The sequence below is a fragment of the Poecilia mexicana genome, unplaced genomic scaffold, assembly GCF_051168715.1.
Source record: "Poecilia mexicana isolate PSO_F unplaced genomic scaffold, ASM5116871v1 scaffold_11, whole genome shotgun sequence".
Classification (NCBI taxonomy): Eukaryota; Metazoa; Chordata; class Actinopteri; order Cyprinodontiformes; family Poeciliidae; genus Poecilia; species Poecilia mexicana.
In genome coordinates, this window is record NW_028263380.1 from 9,547,937 (window position 1) to 9,573,696 (window position 25,760).

Sequence of the window (25,760 nt, forward strand, 5' to 3'; positions counted from 1 at the left end):
TCGCAGAAAAAATAAAATAAAATTCCTCAAATCGCCTACACAGTTTAGAGTTGTCCTAAAGAGACGGCAGAGAGAGTGCCAGAGTTTTTTTCTCGATGAATGGAATACAGTGTAGCAAAGGTCTGCCCCTCCCCCGCCTAGTGCTGCAGCATGCTGCAGGTCAGATGGCTGAAATCAAGCCACTGTGCTTTTAATGCTTACATAAAAAAAAAAAAAGAGTTTTCTGTTACTATGTGGAGCAAAGGGTAATGCAGTTCTGCCGCTCTCCCACCTATTGCTGCACACTGCTGGTCAGATGGCTGGAAACAGACTGCTACACATTTTACAAGAAGGACAAATTTGATAATCAAAATTTATTTATTTATTTGGGTAATGCTGTAGAAAATGACATTTGAAAAGCTACGGCCAGCATGTCCGTTAATTAGCGGAGGCTGTTCCACTAATATCTTGTTTTTGTCTATAAAGAGTAGAGAGAGAAAGAACTAAACTTATGGGGTGTTTAATCAGAGTTTTTTGGTGTTAATCTATTCACTAGAATCTAAATAACATGAAGTGTTGCTGATAACACTATTATAGATGTACTAACAGTAACTGTAGTCAATGTAATATTATGGCACCAGTAAAAATAACATTTATTTGTTGTGTTACGTCCAAAAATTCAAGATCACGTTCTACTTTTTTGTTGTCAATATTTTGATTATGCAGTGAGAAAATCTGAAACATTTAATGATGCGATTTTCCTTTATGTTTTTACGCCGGCCCATGCCTAGTATGGTGTTGTATAAACTGTGAAAAGTAATATCTTTTTGCAAAAAAAATAAAATAAAATTTAAGTAATTTCAGGGTTTATGCCTTTTGTGACAAATCTCCTAACTTTTTTTTATGTAATGTATTTTTTTTTTTATTGAGTCCAAGGTGAACAACAACAACAACAAAAAAAAGATTTTGGACTTAAATATTATAGATAAGTGCTTAGATGCAAGTCTAAAACCAGAACCAGTCTCAGCCGCTCCAGTGCGTCTCCATAATTTCAATAAAAAAAATACACTCTGGTTTCACGTCTCTGCTGAAATTCAAAGATTTGGAAATGTGCAATGAACTTCAGAGTATTTAAACGCCAGTACTTATGTGACAACATTGATTACCGATAATAATCGTCACCATATAATACAGAAAAATAGAGGCGGTTCACCACCGCCTGGACTTAAAATTGAAAAATAATACAAAAAAATTGACAATAAAATGCTATCCAAAAAATATAAACATACTGCCAAACAGAAAATATAAAAACAGGAATGCTGAAGGTTGTGTTAGTAACATATTGCACCGGAAACAAGTTCAACTACCAGAACGTGGCTGGTTACTGTAAGTACTAGGAAAGTAAATGTTTGTGCCAGTAAATTAGAATATCATCAACAAGTTTATTATTTTTATTAATTCACTTCAAAAGTGAAAATCATATATTGGATACTTTCGATTCATTACATCACGTAATACTTTACAACTAATGAAAATCCTAAATTTGAACATGAGAATATTATAACTCATTTATTTTACTTAAAAATGGATAACAAAAGATGTTTAGTATTATTAATGTCCCTCATTTAATATCTGAGATATAATGTTACAGACTAATCTTTCTTGGTTAACACTGCTGACATGACAGTTGTTCACCAGTCACTCGCTGCATATTAATGAAAGGTTTAGTGGAAGGAAAAAGTGTGATAAAAAAATGTTTACACAATATATGACTTTCACTTTTTGAACTGAACTGAAGAAATACATTTACTTATCAATGTTATTTTAATATTTGTGGCTGCACCTATAATGCTATTGTAATGTCCAAAAACAGAAAAAAAGAAAAAAAAAGTCCTCTGAAATTATATACAGGTTTACATATTTACAGCAGGTTCAGAGGGACAAACGAGTGGCATGGCAAGAAAAGGGCTGCTGCTGATGCTTCCCATCTCATTGAGCAGGAAGAAGAATTCAGGACATCAAAACAAAGGAAATGAAATGGCAGTCCAAACACGTGAGAAAACCCCCCTCCACCCCGCCTCATCCCCAACCCCGATGCAGAAGTGGTTCAAGCACACCAAAGGTGAAGGAAGGAACTGTAAAGTCAGCAGCGAGTGTGTGGCTAACTCATTTTCTTCTTCTGCAGACAGCGATGACAGTCACGTCCTTTGCTCTAACTCGGTGCTCCTTTTTTGTCGGGACATATCGGCAAAATAAAAGCAGCGGCACTGTTTACGTTGGTCAAGGCAAGCTAAATAAAAAGACTTTGAAGCGCTCTAAAATGTCTCGCAAGCAAACATGCAGAATGCAGCCGATACATATAGAAAGACAAATAAGTATTTAGCTATCTATTTCGTATATATTTAGATACTCATGTATAAACTCTGCCCTGTGAAAATCATAGAATATAGCAGTGTTGCTACCTCACATAACAGCCATTATGTGAACGTCCGAGCCAGGTTTGTGTGTTCGACATCCCGCTCTTAGCTTCTCTGTGTGTGTATGTAGAATATATCTTCTTTTTTTTTTCTATTTTCTTTTTTTTTTTTTTTTTTTTGCATTACATCTAAGTCATTGACTCTGCTACATATTCATACTTTTATATTGTATACTAGTTTCACCTACTACTTATAGGAATAATAAGAACAACAATAACAATTGCTTTGGTTTTAAAAAATAAAGTTTTTTTTTTCTTAGTTTGGCATAGAGAGATTAGAAACTGGCATCGATCGGGATGGCCCCGGGATGAGACGCACCGCGGAGGTTTGACGACTTCGGAATGCAGGGGCGTGGCGCCTGGCGTGAAATGAGGATCGCTACATGTTCACGTCGCTCGTGTCTACGTTGGGTTCAGGTTTGGCGGGTGAATCGTGATGGACGATGGAGGAATGTGTGGCCGTCGATGCGTGTGGAACCTGGGATGTGCCGCTGAATGGTGTGTGCCTAACTGCGTCGCGCTTCGGGTACAGTCGTCGTGTATGTACAGTACGCGTGCCGGTGTCTGCGCTCTGCGGGACGTCTGCAGGGTGTCTAGGTGCATGTGGGGCTGGTGGCGCTCTCCAGGGAAGACTGAGAGAGGCGTCTGGTGAGGGGTCCGATGCTGGGGTCTGCCAGAGAGGAGGTAGGGAACAGCTTGTACCAGCCGCCGACGGTGGCAGACAGGTCCAGGTCCTCCAGGAGGATCTGAGCCATTCCCATGAAGCACTTGTGGTCCATACGTCCGTAATCCCCCCACACTATTACCTGGAGGAGAAATAACAGTAAAACAAAGCGCTGTCAGTGGCATCATCATGCGCACGAGAGCTATGGGAAATAGATGTAAGTAAACTTCATGTCTGCATATCTTTCATTAAAATAAATCAGAAACCCAGAGTCCAGTTACCTGTAGGACTTTGCCCTGAGGACTTTCATCAAACAACAAAGCCTGCTGGTAGGTGGGATCCAGAGTCTTCTTTACTACTTTGGTTTTCTTCTTGGCCAAGCACATGCCGTTCTCCAGGAGATACACCTTCACGTAGGTTGCTAAGCGAGATGATTTGTAGTGAGCCTTCTGCATGGACAGCTGTTGCACATTTAGCCGGTGGCGTCAGTACCTGGTATGTTCTTGGAGCCTTGTTTTGGGGTCAACCCTCTGGCCTGGTTCACTTCCACCTCCAGCTGCCCTCCTCTGTCTACCATGCCTACATGGACATCCCCTAAAGAGAGGGAACGAATCAGCAGCAAATAAATGGATGCACTTTAGACTTGGAATTCAAAATTCATCTTAAAACTGCAGAAGACAAGGAGTAACAGTAGAGGGCGCCAAAGACCTGGAGGATTGTGTTAACCAGCAAGTTAGAGGGAGCAGCCTGTTGTGTGTGTGTGTGTGTGTGTGTGTTTTTTTGTTTACATCAAAAGCATTTGTGAGTATAAAGAAGCACATACATATTTGCAAACGGAAAACTGACAAAAATTAACATGCATTTGTTTACATGTAATCTATTGCGTCTTATAAAAAAAACAAGAACAGAAAAAATGCATGTTTTAAGTCATATTTCACATTTTATTCAATATCTGACTTGCAGATTTAACTAAGACCTATTTCTTCCAAAGAACTGTAACATAAGAAAATATATTTTTTAACTGAGTTTAAAGTCAACTTTGTTCATAATAAATCATTTATCTAACTAAAATGTACCCAAAACAGAACCAGGTTACTCTGCCTCTTCCTTCCACCATCTAAAAATTCTAAAAAAATAAAATAAAAATAAAAAGAGAAGAGAGAGAGATCTGGACCACTTAAGTCCAATAACAAAGTCAAATGAAACAGCTCCATCACATCATTCATAAACAAGACTACGCCTCCATTTCTATATTTAATAATAATTTAATAATTTATAATCTTATCTAATCCCATGCTCTCTCTTTGCAAGTATTTTAAAGATACTGCATGCAAATTATTTGTGCAACCCACCACAGTGGACATCTCCTGCAAAATATGGGTTTCACTAGAGCCTTACCCATGGGGGGTGTGGCTAGTGTTTGCCGGCCTACGATCTGGGCGGGGCCAAGACCATCCAGAAAGTCGCTGAACTGACTCTCAGGCCCCAGGCGAGTGGTAGGGAAGACAAACCTAAAAAAAAAAGAACAACAGAGATTACAACAGACTGTCAGACAATCACTGGTGGACGGATGTTGAGATCGCCGCTCGGACACGTACGTTCCTTCGGAGCTGTTGGAGTTGGTGCTGCCGTCGGTGGAGTCTTTGCTCCCCTGCCGTGTCACCCGGTTCCTCATCTCCACGGCGATGCCAGTCTCTGTGCTCCTTCGGATTGTACTGCGGAGCTTCTTCATTCCGCCATCTAAAGAAAACAAACAAACAAAAAAAAAGCCCTTACACACACGTATCCCAAACCAACTGAGAATACGTGATCATAGAACGCTATTTTCTCCCTTTTCAAAACCAATTCCTTTCCACTGAGGAGGAATTTAAATTCACCTTGAGATTGGCCGTTTCTGCGCTATTTATTTTGAAGCAAGCTCACTCAGGCGAGGAGCCAATCTTGCTTAATATCCTTTGGGATGCCCCTGCTCTGTTGAAAAGAGTTCTCTCCACTTTTCAGGTATTACTACACTCCATTTTTTTTAAACACACACACACAGGTCATTTGGCAGCTGCTCTGGTAACTGGAGGCAATAAGTTTTCAAGCGGTAAAGAGTTTTTCCACAGATAGTCCCACCAGCAACCAAGCACAATACGTAGCATTTGGGGTGGGTGGCATAAACACGGCTTTCTGCCTAAACCCACAAGCTGGGCTGAGAGGCCATGAATCAGTGGAGCCACCGTAACTTTAGAGGAGCTGCAAGTATCCACAGTTTCAAGTGGAAACCTCAAGAGATAGAACAAGTCTTATTTATGCACTCAACAAGTCTGGCCCCTTTTGAATGAGTAAGGAGAAGGATGACAACACAAATGGCACATTTGTATTTCAACTGCATCATGAAAAACTTCCAACTTCCTTTGGTTCCCTACCAACCGGCTTCTCTGTGTAATTTAGAGGTGTCTGCACCTCTCCCCAGCGAGAGAAGCTGTCCAAGGTGGACAGCCTCGATGTTGGTCTCTCTATCACAATCTCACCGCAGCGGTCCTGTGCATGGCGTGCTACAAACAAGATGGGAAACTCTCAAACTTCCTCGCGTGGAACGAGCGCGACGTTCTCGACCTCTCAAAGGCCTTGCAGACACAATCCATGTTACAGCAGATTTTTAAAGCTCATGGTTATGTCTTTGTTTCATTCTATGAAAGTAAATGATCTCTAAGAGCTAATACCACGTAAATTAGTCTTCAGTTGTGAGCAAGGTTCCGGTTTAAATCTCCCCTGGGCTGTTTGTGTACCTGATGATGAAAAATGTGCATATTGGGTTAACTCAAGTACTGTGAATTCCCTTACCCTGGTACCCATTCCACTTCGCTACACCCGTACATTTTGCGCAATCATGCCAAGGAGTACTAGGCGTGAATATTCTTACATCAGAAAACTTTTATGGAAGACTTAATCTATGCAACAAGAAGGTGACCGTGTCATGTATACTTCAACCAACTTTGAAGACACTGATCTTTTGTCCTACAAAGAACAGTAAAGCTGGAGCATCGGTCCAGTACCTGGACTTCTTAAAACACCTTTACAATTCCATTTAGGCAAGGTTTAGATTAGAGAAATCCCAAGAAGGATAAGGAATCAGGCAGCAGAAATATTTACTTTTTGCAAAAGACTGCACAGGAAGACGAAGCACACCCACAGAGGAGCACAGCAATAATACCTGGTGACCTGCACGCCAGTATACCATGCAATATTTACAGTCGGTGCTCACGTGTTGAGCGCTCTCGGCTGCAGAGCAACAAGTCAGAAACGCGGCGGGATCTTCTCTCTTAGTTTACGTTTTAGCTCAAAGGTTTTCCGTCCTTTTCCAACTTGCTAATACCGCGTCAACCCACTTGTTATGACAGCACGAACAAAATGTGATCAACCGGATAAACACTGGCTCCGTGCAGCTCGTTAGGCCTGCAACTGTGCTACAGGCAGAACGTGGAGCTCTATAGGAGAAGTTACTTATAAGGAAGGTCCCTTAACAAGCCGTCTGCCCGTCGTCGCAGTCGAAGAACACACCCAGCCACAGCCATCCCACCTCATTAGCCCGAGCAACTCCAGTCTCATTAAGCACCCCTGCCATGCCCGTCTCATCGCCATGACAACCACCGACACCCTGCATCGTCACTATCGCTATGGAGATAAACAGAGGCAAACAGAGCCCCTCGATGAGACTTCGGGGATCGGGGAGGCATGATGAGGGTAGAAGGGGCTTGATTCAAAGACGAGGAGTGGCACCGATGAGTAGAGGAGGGAGAACGAAGATGAGAAGGATGGAGTCCCACGGGGGGCGACTATCTTCTGATGCTTTCTATTTATAATCCTGCAGTCAAGAATATTTCCAACAGCCACGTGTTTGTACGTGTGCGCGTGTGTGTGTGTGTGTGTCTTAATAGCATGACACCTAGACAAACTCCATGCGCACTTCTGCTGCCATGACAACCTCGCCCTCAGATCTGGACCCAGACAATGCCACCCGAGACAACCGGCTCATCTCATGTCACTTTTTTTTTTTTTCTTTTTCTTTTTTATTATGTTATTGAGGCAACACTTATTTAGCTCACTGGCACTTTAACTAGACTCCTCACAGCAACGAGGCTCACAATCAATTCACACAGGTTTAATTAAGCGCTAAGAGTTGTTATTCAAGACGTGGTTAGAAGGCAACAAGTCGTAGCATCTTATATGAGTTGATAATGAAAGCCCAGATTTAAAAGATGTTGGAGCATCATAAAATATCAATTTGTTATTCCACAACATGCAAATTGTTGTAAGTGTATTAATAGCCCTTGATCTTAATTAAATTTTGATCAAGCTATGACAACAAACGTTAATACATTTTATTAGTATTTTATGCTACAGACCAACACAAAGTGGAAGGAGAGCTGTTTAGTTTACAAGCAAAACCCTGAAAAGTGTGGCATGCATTTGTCAGCCCCTCCCCCCATCACTTCGTTACTCCTAAATAAAAATTAAAAGAAAATTGTGCAAATCTTTTCAAAAGACACTTAAATGCTATTGTTGGTAACTCAATCTTAACATTTTAACATTACACAGAGCACTCTATGATCCGAAAACCGAAGAAATGTTGCACAATTGCAAACCAACCAAGAATAAAGAATCCCACCGCATGATGCTACTGCCGCCGTGTTGTACTGTGAGGATGCTTCCAACAAGAGGAACTGGGAAAACAAAGGGAAACCAGATGGAGCCAAATGATGCAACTCAAAGGGATTCTGCAGCACCTCTTTAACCTCAGTCTGACCCCGGAGAAGGTTGAAGCGTCTTCAGTCTGATTTACTTAGTGAGAAACCTCAGAAGACGCAGGTGGATGTCTCTGCAATCACCTGGCTGACTGATTAGTGATCACCTGACAAACAGACCACAGTTTGTGAAACTTAAAGATTGCATGTCAGCAGCACCGGAGCACCACAGATGATTGAGAGACCGCACTCTCCCAATCATCTTTTCTTGAATGTGACCTTAAAGCAGATAGGTCAAACACTGTTTCCATCATGGGAGGTGGAAGTGGAGTATAAATATCTCGGTGATCGCCAGAACAACAGTTTAGACTAAACACACAACTTTGGACTTAAGTACGTTTTGAAGTATTTAAGTTTTTCAATGTTTGCAGCAAGATGATCAATATGTTCTATAAATCTCTATGCAGTTAATTTCAGCTGTCATCATATGTTGGGGCAGCAGCATCAAGAAGCCTAACAAGCTGATGAAGAAAGTTGGTTCTGTTCCTCTGAAGATGATTGTGCAAAGAAGGATTTTTCATAAAACGAAGAACATTATGGACAACTCTGAGCGTCCTCTTAGGACAACAGTGTCTTCCATCAGAGGCTTCTTCAGATTTGTTGTAATACTGACTGCTACATACTGCCCATAGCCATCACCATCTACAACAACCCACTGAGGAAAACTGAATTCAGCAACATTTATTTTTTCCTTAGGTTACATGAAGTATTTTTGAATTTAATGGAACTCTGGAGGGAACCATTCTGTTGGTCTATAACCTAAAACCTTAACCCTCCTAAACTTCACTGACATTTTGTGGTTGTGATGTGACTAAGTGTGGAAAAATTTCAACGGGTATTAATGCTTTTCCAAGGCACTGAATCTATTAGAAACCTTTTCCAGAATTTTTTTTCTCTCCAGAAAAGGAAAATAAAAAAAATCAACATGTTTTTGGATTCCAAAATATTTATTATGACCTCAAGCAGTGTTTTTTTTTTTTTTTTTTTAATTGGAATTAGAGTCTCTGAACACTTGACTAGTAGTAAAATAAAATTTATTGGGAGAATCAACGTTACTCTTTGTTGGCAGCAGCCAGTTGCTGAGGGGAAAGCAGTTTCACTCTGAAGTGCATTCGGGGTTAACTTTGCCCAACCGCTGTACGTTGATTTGAAAATTTGCTCCTTTTTCGCTCTTTCTCTTTCGATTTTTACTCAATAACTCTAGTCGTCTTTCAGAGCATGTAATGTAAGCAGAAATGTGTCGTAAAACCTTGACTGTCATCTTGGCGAAACATTGGTTGCATCACTGACAGCAAAAAGGAAGAATTAAATTGTAAATAAACTATTTCAGTGATTGATCATTATCATCATCATCATCCTAAAAGTCTGTTTCGTGATTGCAACCAAGTGTGTTTCTGATCGGACAAAGGATTGCTGAATATGAATTTATACACCACTCTGAAAGATTCTTAGTGGTAAAGTATTAAGAGGCTATTCATCTAAACTTCATATCCAGTTATTTATCTGCATGCCCCTCCCTTCTCAGCAGAGCCCCCTCCCTCCCAGCTTCAACAGTGATCTCTTCCTTCCTATTTAATCCCCTCCTCCTTGCCATGCGCTTTCCCTCCATCCGTTTCCATGGCAATGCCTTCTGCAATGCACCAAGAGCCCCGGCCGGCATGTTCCCTCATAAGCCTTTCCTCTTACTCTGTCTCTTTCTCTTAGGTTGTATTGTCCTCTCCACAACTCTTTAATCTTCAGCCTGCCTTCTGCTTTTTCTCTGTCTGTTTTGGGAACAAACTCTTCCTTCTGCCTCCTTCCATTAAATGTTTCTCTTTTTTTTTGTTTTTTGTACCTGCTTCTCCTTTGTTTCCTGTTTTTTTTCTTTTTAGCTTTTCCTGCTTCCGTCCGTCTTTACTACTGGGCTCCGATCTGTTTGTCATCTGCTCATCACTCGCCGTAAATAATTCAACGTATTTTCTCCTGCCCTGCATGTGAACTGACTCACTCGTAATAATATCAAACCCGCACAGACGCATCCTGGAGGGACGGAGGTTCAATGTCTTTCGAGTGTCTAAGATTATCTGGAGAATGGACTTTCTAGGTCTGTGTGTTCAGCAGAACCCTTAACGTATCCAGTCTTCATAATACCGAAAGAGAAAAAAAGAAAAAAAAACACTGCATATTTGTAACTAGTGAACAGATGTGCAGAACTTTCTTTTCAAGTGGAAAAACGGATTTAAAAAAAAAAATTTTTATGGTGACCATGAAAGTAACAAGATAAGGCAGACACTGCATGAAGAAACAAATATCTAATCATAGATAAGGAATAAAGATGGGTGGGATTACAGAAAACACCAACAGTGAGCCACACACATTGAGATAGCATGCACACAGCTTCAGTGTGTGTGTGTGTGTGTGTGTGTGTGTGTGTGTGTGTGTGTGTGTGTGTGTGTGTGTGTGCGTGCGTGTGCATGTGTGTGTGTGTGTGTGTGTGTGTGTGTGCTTTGCAGATCATTAAAGCTGCTCTGACATTTGGAGAGAACACTGATGAAGCCTCTCTCATTATATGCTGTAATATAGAATGCTGTTTTTAGACTCCCCCGGCCGCGCCGACATGCCTATTGGATGCACCGGTGACGGCAACGGGCCGCCATGCATAGCAACAGTAACCAAGGAAGGGTGTTGGACATGAAAGACCCACTGTGGTGTCTTTACCGCCGGAGTCCTGTTAAATTTGGACCACTGGGAGACTGACGGTGGAAGGCTCCGACAGACAGCAGAGTGTTCAGGGGTGTGTGTGTGGGGGACGAAGGGGTGTGTGTGTGTGCGTGTGTGTGCGTGCGTGCGTGCGTGCGTGCATGTATGTGATGCTGTCAGAGGCAGATGCACTCATCGCACAGCCAGAGTCGAAGAGTCAGCTTTAACTTCAGATTCATTGAACTGGCTGGAAGGGAGGTGTTATTTTTATTTCACTTTATATCATGTCGGGAAAAAACAAACTTCTGTGCAAATCAATAACTTTTGTGGCTCTTAATAATTGTGTGTGGTCTATGACTGCAATTGGTGCTTGATTGCAAATGGACCCATCAAAAGTTGTTTAAGGTAAAAATGTCCTCTGATGTGACGACTTCAAAGAAAGGAACGGATATAAATGAAAATGAAGAAAATGTCGGTGCATGGGTGCATCCGTTTGTTAGATTACAGTAAGCATTTGTGAAAAAATACTTCTGTTAGGCATAGATTTAAAGCGATTCCAACATGTTTGTTCTGACTGGAGGGAATATTACCGCCCCCTGGTGGCCCAGCCAGCGTGCCGACATGAATCCGGTGGAGAGTCTTTGCAGGGAGCTAACGATTAAGGCGTTCCAACCTCAAAGACTTGGAGCTTATGGTTAAATAACAATGACCAAATTACCAATGGAAACAAACAAAACAAAACAAAAAACCCTGCAAAAATCTGTTCCCTTTTGGTTATTTATACTCCCTGAAGCATACGGAGAGCACAATGTGACAGACACTGAAGTATAATCCAGTAATCCAAGTGTTGTTTTCTGTTTGATTATACAGAGGCATTAAACAAATCTAATCTCCTGCGCTGTCCCCGTGTGTCAGGCGGACCGCTCTGTGAGGTAATAAACTAGGAAGCAGTAGAAGGTATTGGGGTCTGGGAGAAGAAATTAGTCATTTAGAGCCATAATCCATAGGAAATGGTTTCTTGAAATCGAAAGACTTCATGTGTGGCAGGATGTCTGTCAATGCGTGAATATGCCCCACTGGCTCTAATCTAATGCCAATTAATTACAATGAGGAAAAGAATAATCTAATTTAGATGTAATTTCCTCATGATTACTCAACTGAACGCCCGATGACCAAGTGACGAGCATTTGCAATATGGTAGAACAATATGTAGCGATAAAAGAACAATGCTTAGAAATAAAAAATCTTTCTTAAAAACTAAACGTGAGGCGACGCGGTTTCTACATCCACACATATCTTTACCGATTTGAACCTTGCCGGTGCGGACAAGGATTTATTCATACTTCGTTTGGAGTTGCGTTTCCCGCAAAGTTTCTCTTATTTGTTTTTTTTTTTTTTTGTGCTAAATTTTCTGTGGATGGCGCCATGCATTCATGTTCTCCTTCTGCCTCCTTTGCCTGACCTTTGTGGTGTGTTTCTTTTAGGAGAAGTAGTCAGAACAGTGTGTCCAAATGCCTGGACTCGCCGTCCTCACCGACATAATGACCTGGGAGACGATCGCACGGCGGCACAAGATGACAACATTTCCAACACGGACCTTCAGCTTGAGCGGGCATGGAAACAACAAGTTCCTTGTTTGCGCTCGAGCTCATGAACATAACCTCCACCTCAATGTACCTCCACCATATTTAAGGGCCAGGCAAGGTCTGACCGAAGTGGAATCGTCGACGCGCTGTCGAGTGGTTTGGAGGAGGTTGTTTTACCTCCCCCCTGGCTCGGTGTGTCTTTATGGACAAACCGAGGCAAATCCCCGATGTATGTGTGGTTTATAACATTGTAATAAACACAGCAATCACGGCCGAGAGGAAAGACCATTACAAGTTCACAAGTTCGTCGTCGTCAGAGGAGGATTAAATAGCTATTGACAACATCTCATTTTATTTCCATTTTGTTAGAAAAAAAAAAGAACAGAAGGAGTTTGGGGGACGTTCAGCCGCAGCATCCGACCAGAAGCAACCAGAGGGAGTTTGATGTTGCAGGATTAAACAAATGTACACAAAAATGTCACAATTTTTATAGTAACGGTGACTACGCAAAACTATAGTCATCAGTTGGCTTCACTGCAGACACACAACATCTAAAAAGGACCTTATTGGGATGCAGCGATGCACGTGCAGAATAGAGACACAAATCCCAGAGCAGCACCCTAGAAACCCAAAAAAAAAAAGAAAAAAGAGAAAAAACTGTTGAATTGTTCAGACTGTCTGGCTAAGAATAGAACACGGACGAGCTGGTGGGCATGATCAGGAAAACGTGACAGATGTCTGAGTGAAACTGGGAGCTAAAGAGATGGGGATTGACACAGAGAGATAAAGGAGATGTGGGGGTGGGGGGGTGAGATGAAGGTTTCAGCAGCCAGATCAAACACAAGAGAGGGCAGCAAGGGAGAACGGTGAGTGGTGACATGAGAGGAACCGGGACGAGCCGGGGAAAGTGATCAGCAGCATCCTGGCAGAGGGCTGGTAGCCACCAACAGTCTTCTCGGTGTGGAGGAGAAAGCTTTTAGAGACATGACTGAAGTTTCAGAGCATCTGGAGCACAAAGGCAAAAGGAAAGAAAAAAAAATCCCCACAGGCTTGAAAGGAAAAAGGTAGAGCAGGAGGAGGAGGTGGTTGTACCTACAACAAAGCATTAGTCTCACCTGAAATAGCATCAGTTTTTTTCAGTGACTCACCCGGCGTATGAATAGCAATCGTGTGTACTCATCGAGAGAAATTACTATTATTACAGAAAGGCAGTTAGAGTGTTACCACAACAACTTTCCCTCGTCATGACAATTCGCTGCTTTTTATTCGGCGCCGCTCGCCTCGCTCGGTCTTTTCAAAGCAGCAGCAGCAGCAAAGCTCCAGTAGCTCTTTTCAGGAAGGATCTGATTACCGCGGGCGTTCCAAAACGTTGCCACAAAAATGACTTAAAATGCGTTTCCCAACTGTGACTCAGAGGCGAAGCTAAAAGTAGGCCACGAGTGAGTCGCGTCGAAAAAACACCTCCGATTAAAATTGACTAAAAATAAGAAGATAATCATTGCAAAAGATTTTAGATTACCGAAAAATAAACCTGCAAGGCGAAGCCATCTGAGTGTTGGGGAGAACTGTATTTCTACTTCAAACATCTACAGAGATTTCATAATTTCTTTTTGTCTGCCACAGGTCTGGAAAAACAATCCCAGTACAATGAAGCTGTAGTTCTTGTGTTTTTCAGCAGAGTGGAACATTTTCCCTTCAATTGTCGGCCAAAAGGAGGAAGACAGTCTGCGGCTGTCATATCTGTTCCAGAGACCTCAAACAGAACCTGAGGGAACAGTTTGTATCATTTTTACATTTTCGACTCAATATTTTATTTGCATTGCAGTTTTCATCGTTAGGATGGACAGTAAACAATTTTCAGTTCAATTTACATATTTAAAAATATACATATTTATAAGACATCTAATTGTCTACTGATTTCCTTCAAGAAAAAAATAAATATTTTCAGATAGGATTTGTCTTCTCTGTTCAAGATTTTGTTTTTTGTTTGTATTCATTTCCTTTGGGTCAAAGAGGAAATGTCACATTTAATAAAAGGGTATTTCTGTTACCTGTTGCCTAGTGTGCAATGTGCCTATCTGAATATTACTGTTAGGCTGCAAACTTGCCAGCTCAAGACAATTAATCAATCAGCTGAATTAATCAATCAATCAATCGAAAAAGTTAATTTATTATAGATTTCTTGTTTGTCCGGCTTCCTTTTCTTACCTGCATTCTGATAGCTTCGGCATTAGCTACATTAGCATTTCCTTCAACGTTTGGAAATATTACATTAGACAAGGTTGATGGAAATAGCATCCGTCAACCTTTCTCAATTTCTGCAAAAAATATTTTTACGCTCGCTTGAGGTGGTTCTTGGCTTTTCCGAATAAGAGTTAACGAGCTAAAGCGGAGATGGAAATACGTTTTGCAAATAAGTTCGGACATACCGAACTATTACCTCACGCACTTCCTGTTCTTTAAAGCTGATCTAAATAGCATTGCTGTACTAAACAGCAATGTTTACACCTAAGAAAATAATGTTCCGCACAGCCTGGGTGAAACACAGTTGACGGAAACACACGCTACTCAACATTTTCTTTGTTTTTCCTTTTTGCAACGTTTTAAAAGTTCACTGAAAATTTGCATGACAATTGGATGGAAACGTAGCTACTGAAATATCCACAGCTTGTTCTTTAGTTTTCTCACCACAAAGATTAAATTACACACTCTCTAGCTACTGCAAGACTTCTGAAGACACCGAGTTGCACTGCAGTTGATTTAACAAAAGCAAAGAGAAGTGGACTTAATAAATATGCAGGCCATTGATCCAGTTAACAATTATTCACCTCTATAATCAGATCTGTCATAAATGTAGAAAAAAAAAAAAAGAAAAGCTAAAAGTATTGCAAAACGGCAAATATTTGCAGCAGGTATACAATGTGAAATGTTCTTTTGTTTTGTCCTCATGCTGAAAATGACAGCTTTCCGCTGCGAGAGTGAGAAATAACATCACTGGCAATGATCTAAACTACTTCCCATCACTTTATTCTCAAAGCTGGAACAGGACTTCCAGTCAGTCAGCACAAACATATTTATTTCTGTGACAAATGCCCAGCAGGGGAGACACTTGCTACTGTTCTCAGAGTAAACTTGGACTCAGTTTAACCCTCTATGGCATACCGTTGCCCTCAGGCAACAAACCACAAATCTGTCCCTCACGTTGCTCCTTTGTGTTATTTTTGGGGTTTGATGATTTAAAATACCTCCAGACACATTTCTGTCCAAATAAAATAGGTATTGAGGTCCATGTGACCTTTTATTTAGAAGAGCAGCAGTCCTTTTCATGAAGCGAAGGTGCATGCTACACCTTGCCTCCTACCTGTAAGTTATACATCACTTTTCTTCATGTTTAAATTTGGGTCACTCTAACTAAAAATATTTTCATATCTGTGAATATGTAAAGAAGCAATATAGATCATTTCAAGACAATTTTTTAAATTATTTATATGCAAAAACTGTGTTTTTTTGTTTGTTGCCTCAGGGCAACATTGTGCAGTTAGGGCCCTTCTGTGCAGACAATATTATTCTAATGTGATGATATTCAATTGATTACAAAATAATTATCACAGCCAATTTATGTACTTTATTATTGACTAACAGCAACAGGAGATGGATGCAAGGTCATTTCATGGACAAAGGGTGCATGGTTCAGAAGTTGGGGTCATTTCCAATGAAAACATGAGGATCCATTGTACAACCATTATTTCATTGTTTGTTTATCCTCAAAACTGACTTCAGTCCCAAAGGGTGAAGAGCTGGTCATCAATGAACAAATGGCCCCATTTCAAGGCAGGCAAAGACTGAAGCAATACCTGCTGAACCCAAATATACGGGTCTGCAGGGAACTTCATATGGCTGGTGCAGATGGTGTTCCTTACAACCTATACAGAGCGAGTTGTGCAACCACCAAATCTACCAGATATGGGAGCTGATGAAAATATTATCCTGTGCTTGGCTCAAATTCTAACAAAGAATCAGAACTACAAAGACTGATGTGAATCTGGTCACTACAACCCATAGATAATCAGATAAACAGGTGGTGATTCCCAGGTACGCCAATAATCAAGTGCCAAAAATGTGATATACAATTTTTTCACATCAGCAAGAAATTCCTTCCTGATGTTTAACATATAATGGGGAAATAGACTGATTTCAACATCCTTAGTGATTCTAACTCTGCCAAACATACACATGTACAAACACACAAATGCGCGTTTTAGTAATTTGCTCAAATGTACCATTCATTAATGAAAGTTAGTCGTTTATTTTATATTTGGTGAGTTGGAACCATGTCTGATTTATTTTTGTCAAAAAAAGTGTTTTTATGAATATAGTTTTTGTTTGATTTGTATTTCATTTATCATAATCACTGTAGAAAACTTTGCATTTTAGACCCCTTGTAGCACAATGTTGCCCTGAGGCAACAAACCCAAATCCGGTTCCGGGAGGCATCAGGGTCCAATTTTATGATTGATATGTAATTAAGGGCCAATAAGCTCCCAAAAAATGCAGGAAAATATTTTTTCCCCAAAAAAACAAAAAGTCATGCCATAGAGGGTTAATAAGAAAGCTAACAAGTATTCTCTTCCTGTGTCAAATAACTCTTCCCTTGCCGTCTCTGCTTCTTGTCTTCGTCTCTGGCGTTTTTCCAGCCGTGGCAGAAGAGCGGCAGAAATAAACACACAGACGGAAGATTTAAATGAAGAATATTTAAAGGACTTGAGGTTTACAAAAAGACGAGTGTGGGTGTTGAATGAGTAGGGGGGAGGAGGGAGGAAGCAAATAAAGAAATGAAAGAGGGAGGCCATCGCAAATGAATTTGCACGAGTCGAACGTATTTGCAGAAAAATATAAAAAGAAAGTAATGACGGAGACTAACCCGCTGAAAATATATATATATTTAAAGATACACAACTGTTTTTTTTCCCTCACAGTTTGATATTAAATCAAGTGAATGATATATTCATCAAACATAGAAGCTTACGTCGAGAAAGACTATATATGCTCTTAAACATTTGGGAAAACTGAGGCTGGACCCACAATGTTTGACCCAAATCAACCACTTCTGAATTTCAAGAAAATAGACCAAAACAATCTCATAAAATCTCATGTTCTCATATTTGTGCCATTTAGTCATCCTACTAGTTTCAATCATTTTCATTTTACAAATCAATGGAATGTCTCTTGCAAGCATAAGAGCTCAAAGCAGAACATTGTGAGACTTTATTCCCGATACATGGATGCTACATGTGCGCTCTTTTCCTGCTGTTGCATTCCAAGTTTTTTCTGTGCCCGGCATGCAAAGCAGCGGCCGTGGTGACCACTTCCTGGGCTGTCAAAGGGATGAGTGCTCAAGTAAAAAAAGAAGAAAAACAAAAAAAACAAAGCACTTCTGTGTGCAGCAGAAAACTGAGCAAAGCTGTGTCGGGCAGCATAAATCTGTCCAGCTGCTAAGCGGACGGATTTTTTCTAACATTTTGACCCACAGACACAAGCATCTAACTGTTTATTTTTGTTCTGAGACAGTGATGGGACTTCTTCCAGTGATTCTAGGCAGCTGGCATAGAAAGCTGGTGTTACTGAAGTATCTCGTTGCGTTGGATTTTGGGCTAAGTGCTGACATCTTTATGGCAGAAAACACACTATGATGTCTTTTCTGTTCTGCCTTAACGGAGAAAAAAAAAGGTATTAAAAAAAACAAAAAACTTTTGATCATTTTTAATGTGTCAAATTAGGGCTACAAAAAAAAAAAAACTGTATTCATCCTCATTATTTAAGTGTTTCACCATTAGTTTATCTTCCAGTATAGGATCAATCAATCTGTTGTATTGAAAATGGCTCATTTTGACTGATGTTTATGGGCCGTCGGGTTGGAGCGGATTACCTCAATTGTCATTATTTTCAGTGTAGACACGTTTCCAAATGCAGATGTCTAGGATACAAAACTGCAGTCTGGAACAAATTAAATTTGTGTTCAGAAGTTTCATTTGATGTTAGTGAGATAAAGAAAGTCTGTATGTACGTATGCAGTGTATGCAAACATCTGGTTCCCTCTGTGTGTTGGTTTTAATATGACCGCTCCACAGGTTCCTATCAGGGGCGTCTTCCTCTGTGTGAGGGTCGACGGTGAACTGGGAGCTGATCTCCTGGCGCTCAGTCATGGATAAAACCTGCTTAGGAGATAAGAGCTTGTTCAGTAAAGAAGTGACTCACCTGTTAAACCTGGGAAACTGTGTCGTGTGCGTCCGTGTGCGTCCGTGTGCGTGCGTGTGCGTGCGTGTCTGTGTGTGTGTTCCTTCTCCTTACCGATCCTAATAATAGCAGGTAATAAAAAAAAAAGCACAGACAAAACCAAAATGCCATCACTGTGGCTTGCCAGTTACAAAGGCTAGAATAATGAGATGGCGGTATTACACATTTCGGAAACTAGAGATACGTGTAGAATGGCATGGAAATATTAAATGAAATATATTGAAAGAACATTCTTATATGGATGTAAGAATGTATGAAAACAGACTAAAATGGGTGAGGAGTAATAAATAAAACATCTGCTTATACAACAAAACTGCTGAGCTTGGCTGCACTGCAGTAAAAAAAAAGTGCAGTCATAGAACATGAACATGAAAATCAAACTTTAACGTGCAGTTCTAAAATAAATCACCTGGGTTTGTTACTGATATTAATGTTTATCAAGGTTTTAGCTGGAGCTAATAGCTGGGGACAGAAACGCTAATCAAAACTCCAGTGCAGAAATAATATCAAGAACGAGACTAAATACAAAGGGATGAACTGAAAAGGGCTAGATCACGGCTCAAGTAAATAATCAAAATGGGTAACACTTTATTTGAAGGGGGGTGAATAAGACTGTCATGACACTGTCATAAACATGACATAACACCTGTCATGAACATGAATAACCCTTCATGAATATTTATGACTGTTGGCATAAAGCGTCATTCGGTAAATCATGACACTTTTAATACAAAGTTGAGATTATTCAAAATGTCTTTGTTATGACAACTTGACATTAACCAAGAAATCATTACTGATATAAATTTGTTATAAAAGTATTACTGATTGCACTTTAAAAATCAGGTATCTTTATGTTATTAAAGGTGAAGTTTAAACAGTAATGATTTCTTAGTTAATGTCAAGTTGTCATAACAAAGACATTTTGAATAATGTCAACTTTGTATTAAAAGTGTCATAATTTACCGAATGACGCTTTATGACAACAGTCATAAATATTCATGAAGACTTATTCATGTTCATGACAGGTGTTATGTCATGTTTATGAAAGTGTCATGACAGTCTTATTCACCCCCCTTCAAATAAAGTGTTACCTCAAAATGCAAACACAGATGAACCCAACCCCCCCCCAAAAAAAAACAAAAACAAAAAAAAACAGAATTGTGACATGCACTCACTTCCTACTAACTCCAGGATTCAGTTTAACGTTTTACTGCAAACTTTTTAAAAGTCCTAGCGGCTTGGCACCGGAAAGCTTTACCACATAATATGATTAGGCCACAGCAATGCTAGAATTGGAGAAGGACTGACCAACAGCAGATGAGGAAATAGGACGTATTTGCACATTTGTCATTCCAGAGCGTAGCTGTGACATGTTGCCAGCTACAAAATGACCACAAGAGCCAATTAAAATAATCCATGCCTTCCATCCAAACGGTAGCATTCGGTTCCTTAAATACCGCGGCCCTGGTCCACTTTCAATGGAAGCCGAATACGCTTGGGGGGAATTTGAAAGCACCAATGCCTACTGTTGGTTTTCGAAACCAAATATTTTAGGGGAAGTGTTGATAATTTTATATGAAAAGCAGGATATTTTACGCCAAATGTTTTGTTTATTTAGTGAGAGACATCAAGCGGTTTTAACCAGTCAGTCAAAATGTGCGACCCAGTTCTTCATAGAATGGAAAACCTAAGCTAACCTCACAGACGAGGTCAAACACGTAAAACAACTCCGTTGTGCTGCACCATCACATAGTTGACCACTCCATATTTATTCCAGGAATTGGTTAGCAAAATAAACCAAACCCAAAGTGGTCTGTCTTTAACCTAGCTGCAGCTTTCAGCATTGTGTAATTTTGTCCAACTTAGTTAAACTTTTGTCAAACAGGCACAATGCTGAGTTACTATAATGCTTCCAGTATGATTTTAATTAGGGCGGGTTAAATTGAAGCAACTGCCACTGGCACCGCACTGATGTTTCCAGCTTCATTTTTGACCGTACTCGAAAACTTGCTTACATGAGACGATAAAAAGTGTGGTCCTGAAAATTGACCGAGTCCAATTCCACAAATGGAGCCGGGCAGAACATAGCGTCCAGAAACGGACACAATAACAACACAATAACCTCGTTATGGTGTAATGGCGACATGGTGGCATGTTCTCCAATTGTTTTTGACCACCTTGTCTTTTTCACATCGAAGTGTCTCCCTTGCTGGTTAAACCATTAATTTAATTGCATGCTTTTCATTGTTTACTGAGAAAAAGTTGTAGATAAGAGCTCATTATTAAACTGAACCAGATTTGAATGTTACTAAAGATCTTCCACTGTTGCTACACATGCAGTGCAGATTTACTCCGTCTCACTCTTCCATCCCGAGTAAATCAGTCCGGGGGCTTATTGGCTATTAGCTGAGTGACTGAGCGGAGCAAGGAGCAGACTGCTGGGTCGACCCAGCCCACCGACCAATCAGCACGTGTCAGTCGGAACATGGAGTTCCAGCGGCTGACCGGACGGAGCTGTTAACGACTGCCAGGGCGAAACCCGAAAGGAGACACAACTAGCCCAAGCATTTCAAGACGCAGTGCTTCTTTATCACCCAGTCTCAGTGGCTCACGTAGGTAGTTTACTTTACTTTGGCATCTATGCAAACCAAATAAAAGAGGTAGTAATTGGAAAACAAGACCCAAATCCAGCCTTCATTGAGTAAACAAGATCGTTTTTCCGTACCAGACTTGTAACTTTGCCTGAGAAGATTCCTAGAAGATCAGTGACATCATCTGGCTGGACAAATGTTACGCAAAAGCCTTATGACTTGATTCAATTTGAAGCTAAGTCAATTGGAACGTTTTACCCTGTAAGCCTCAATAACATTTTCTTTTCAAGATACACTGATTCCTTTGTTTTTGGAGGTTTTAGGGTATTTCCTACAATTACCGGTACGGGAATTTTTTTTTCCTTTGACGCTAATGAGGTAGTGAGTGGCCCAATGATTTAATTCTATCAGTTGTGCAGGAACAGGGATCTCTAAGAGTGTTTTCACTCCTGATAGTCCAGTAGACTCGGTTCAGTTTTGGACCAGAACTGCTACATTTGTTACACTTTCAGCTGGTGCGGTTCACTTTCGCACAGCTCTGCGTCAAACGATCCAAACCCTTCAAAAATCCTGTCCACGCCCTCGTCTGTGGTGGCGCTACACCAAGAACCACTGAGGGAAATGCCGCAAAAAACTTTTGAAGAAGACGTCTGGCACAAAAGCATTGTTTTTGTTTACATTTTGTAGTTATAGGATTTGTAGCTGTAGGATATTTGTCTTTTGTAAAAGTCGAGTCATTTCTCCTTCTACCTTCGAAACAAAAACGTTTCTTATTGTCGTATTTATCCAGAAGGTCCTACGCTACAGTTCGCTTGGAGCGGTCTCCGGTAGGTTTGGCGTTCACGTACACATTCAAACCGCACCAGAGTTCGCATCAACTCAACAAGACGCAGGTTTTTAAGAGGGCCAAAGTTTAATTTGTTTTGGTCCGATTGTGCATTCACACCTCCCCAAATGACTTTCTAGGCAATTTGAGTTTTATTTAAGAGCGATTCCTAAAATATGCAGGATGGTGGGCCTTCAGGACCTGGTTTTGGGACCACTAATAAAAAGCACTAAATGCTTATATGAGCTGCATTAATCAAATAGCCTTGATTTTCCCTTGTAGCTAGCTCCATGTATCTTCCCATTAACTCTGACTAGCTTCATGCTATTTTGCATATAGGCCAAATAATTCAATTTGGGTCTCAGTGGGCCAGAGCAGCTTCTTCCACACGTCTATCTTCCCCACCTGGCTGGTTGCGAACTACAAACAAGACCTCGTGTATATTTTCCCTTCCACTTCACAATTCTGCAATTCTTTGCGCAGGTCCATAACATAAACCCCCAATAAAACACACCAAAGTTTAATTATGGTTATACAATGGCACCATGAAAGACTCTGAGGAGTGTGCATCACTTTTTTTTTTTTTTTTTTTGGTAAACTTTAGTATAACCAAATTCACTACCAACCGTAATTTTGGTAATAGGAACAACTATATTTTCTCAAATTGCTGAAATAACTTTTGACGTTTATCTAACAGCCTGTTGACAACACGGAGAAGGAAGAAGAACGGTGCTGTGGTGCTGTGATTTGGTTCCAGGCCTGATGTGTTCTTCTGGCTGCTATAAGGACATCTAAATTTAGATTCATCTCCCTTCCTCTTTTCTACATCCTTAGCTTCTCCTTGCCTCCTCTTCCACACTCTCCCCTCCTATGTGCTCTCCTCAGCACCACAAACACAGAGACACAGAAGCCCCTGTGGTGAAAATATCGACAGCTCTGTCTGCGTCAGACAAGAGTCAGCTGTGCCTGAGCGGAGCGAGTTCTTTCTGCATGAGTCTATATTGGGAAATGGCGTTTTCAGAAGCCGACAATATAGCTTGTTCATAAAGGACTATGAGCTTTATATAAGTGTGTCTCGATACACGAATGTACTAAAACCTGAAGTGGAAGCTATTATGAAAGATAATCTTGATGCTATAGTCAGAGAATAAAGAGCCTGAGTGTCAGGTGAGTAATTGATTCCAATGTTGCATAAGATACCTGAAGTAACATTTTATGTGGTACAAACGAGTGTGACTAATGCAAGTTGGCAGGATTTGGATGTAGCTCTTGAGTCTCTTCAGTATTGTAAAGTTCTGTCATAGATCCACTGCTTAGAGTGGATTCTTTTTGGAAATCATAAACACTGAACATTTTGTCATATCGCTGCACACAACAGATAGAAAAACAAGTTACATTCAGTTTAAAGCACTATAGGCACAACATACGTCTAGCTAGCAAGAGAGTGACTAGCATGCCACTCACATGCAGAGAAAACTTTAAAAACATTACCACTTTGAAAAATAGATACATAAAAAGGTATAGGACACGACCTAACCATGTCCTTGAAGACTTTTAGCTGGAGTGAGCTTGAGTCAGAACATCTGACTAACGTATAAATGCAACTGCCTCAGTTCGCTGCTATTGGGACTACTGACTAAAATTAGGATTTTAGTCAGCAGAGCAATAAAGAGAAACATCCGTTGAAAGTTCATTTTATTCAGAATATTTACCATGTTTTAAAACAGGAAAAGAAAAATGACCTTAAAAGGATTTCTGTTTGGTTTTTCTACAAGCATATATATATATATAAACTAACAGCAGGACACAAGCAGCATCAGTTAATCTGCGTATCAATATGTTGCTACAATATTAGCTGTCGTAATTAAGACGAATAATTCGTCCTTTTCTGTTTATGCTATTCATCTGTTTTACATTTTGGCACAAATACCATGACGCCGTAACAGAAACTGATCTGAAGGTTCTTGCAGCCTTGACATGGACATATTTGCAACCTGGCCAGTTCACAGCAAAGCAGTGCATGTCTGAAAGGAGCGTTGGACCCGCTAACGTTTGGAGACAAGCAGCAGAGAACGCAGACAGACGCACACTGCTCTGTTCAGGTTGCTGGCCACTGCACTCGCAGCAGAAACACAACACGCTAGGAAGGAGCGCAAGAGGAACAGCTTTTTTTTTCTTTTCTTTTTTATTAACACGTTGGAAGAAAAAAAAAACACACACACACAGCATGTTACACCACAGGATACCCTCCCCCTACTGGCCCAGCTTCTCCAACTGTGTGACATGTTATCCCTCCGTACAGCAGGAACAAATGGTCTTGTTTCCACCACACCCGCGCAAAACCGACAAGCACGTTTGTCGCAGCTTCACAGGATCTGTAATTACACGCTATAGGGGACATATTAGAGCGTAGAGCCACGGTCGCAATGCATGCTCACTGCCACCAATGCAAACCCACTGCAGAGATCAGAGCACAGCGGTGCACACAGTAGACCTGCAGTCTCTTACAAAGCCACAGAAAGCTTGTTGAGTCAGATATGTACTCTTATTACAACAGTGAACCAACAAATATACTTCATAGTGCATTAGGCCTCTATTGGGGTGTTCCTAAAGCACCAGTTTTACTACAATAAAGAAAATAAACTACGGTGATATATCCAGCTTTATCCAGAGGATTAACCTCTGTAGAGGTAGATTCATATCTAAATCTACCTTAATTCCAATATGATAAATAGAGAAATCAAGCAAAGCCCAATTTCAAAAGATGACAAAGAGGAGCGCATTGGAAATTTTGCCTTTAAAACCCAAAGTGTGACCTTCAGACCCCCTAGTTTATATAAATAGTCCACCAGCAAACTGACCTTGCTGGTTAAGTTGCTGTGTGCTTCTGCTCCACTGTGACAACCCCACGATGGCCACCATCTTGGCGCCCAGGCTGGAGCGCCGCTTCTTGTTGCCAGTCAACGACGCCGAGTCCGGACCCCCGTTGCTGGGGCTCTTCTCCAGGCTGTACATGGTCCCCGAGATGCTCGAGGAGCGCACCACGTTCCGTGCCGCCGCGCTCAGCCCGCCTAGGCCGCTTATCCCGCCCGGGCTGGGCACCTCCACGGAGCTGCTGAGCATCATGATCCCCGTTGAACCGGAGAGTCCGACGGGAGGGGAAAGGGATCCGGGGAAGGGGACCGGAGAGCTGGAACAGGGGCTAAAGAAAGAGAGCAACAACAACAACAAGGTGAGGGTGGGAGTTTAGCCGTGACACAGAAGGTGGACAGAGTGTGAGTCTTTGTGGTATTCAGAAGTTTGGGAGACTAAGAACACAAAGGTCAGTAGGAGAGGACAGTACAGATGGATGCAGGCTGTTTTCTTGCTAAACACCAAGCCGCTCCTACAAACACACAAACACACAAACACACACAGACTCTAAATGTCAAGGCTGGCCTGCTGTGAAGGGGTGACCCTGTCAGATGGTATTCGTCTAGTTGTTGTTTTTTTTCTTCCTTTTTTAAATCTTATTTTTCAGACTCTAAACATTCACATGGTAAACTTGAGTCATCACTGCAGCAGATGGACACTGTGACCATGTGCAAACAGATGTGTGAAACTTTTAACTAGTTGAAACAGCATGCGATCTAAGTTTTCGAGACACTCGTCTTATGACTTATTTTGGCAGAAAAACAAGCCTGCCAAAACTCCCACAGTGTCGCAGGGATTAGGCTAAACTGACAGCCATTGGGCAAATTAAATATGTAGACGCTGTGAGCCTTTTAAATATTATGTCTTTGTCGTTGCTGCTCTTCTTCCACATGACAAACTGTAAATAATAATAACAATTGTATGATTTTCAGTTTGACACGCCTGTCAATAACTCAAAAATC

At 40.9% G+C, this 25,760-nt stretch overlaps 2 protein-coding genes across 2 annotated transcripts; both read right to left on the minus strand.

The window, feature by feature from the left end:
- Window positions 1-102: 102 nt before the first annotated feature.
- On the minus strand, window positions 103-3,574 carry LOC148156403 (regulating synaptic membrane exocytosis protein 3-like). The gene is made up of 2 exons (XM_088010135.1): window positions 3,401-3,574; window positions 103-3,261 (listed from the first exon to the last, which is right to left on the minus strand). The coding sequence occupies exons 1-2, from the start codon at window positions 3,572-3,574 to the stop codon at window positions 3,049-3,051; spliced, it is 387 nt and encodes a 128-aa protein (XP_087866261.1). The 3' UTR covers window positions 103-3,048.
- Window positions 3,575-3,591: 17 nt separating this feature from the next.
- On the minus strand, window positions 3,592-4,851 carry LOC106915388 (regulating synaptic membrane exocytosis protein 3-like). The gene is made up of 2 exons (XM_088010134.1): window positions 4,518-4,851; window positions 3,592-3,713 (listed from the first exon to the last, which is right to left on the minus strand). The coding sequence occupies exons 1-2, from the start codon at window positions 4,849-4,851 to the stop codon at window positions 3,592-3,594; spliced, it is 456 nt and encodes a 151-aa protein (XP_087866260.1).
- Window positions 4,852-25,760: the final 20,909 nt, after the last annotated feature.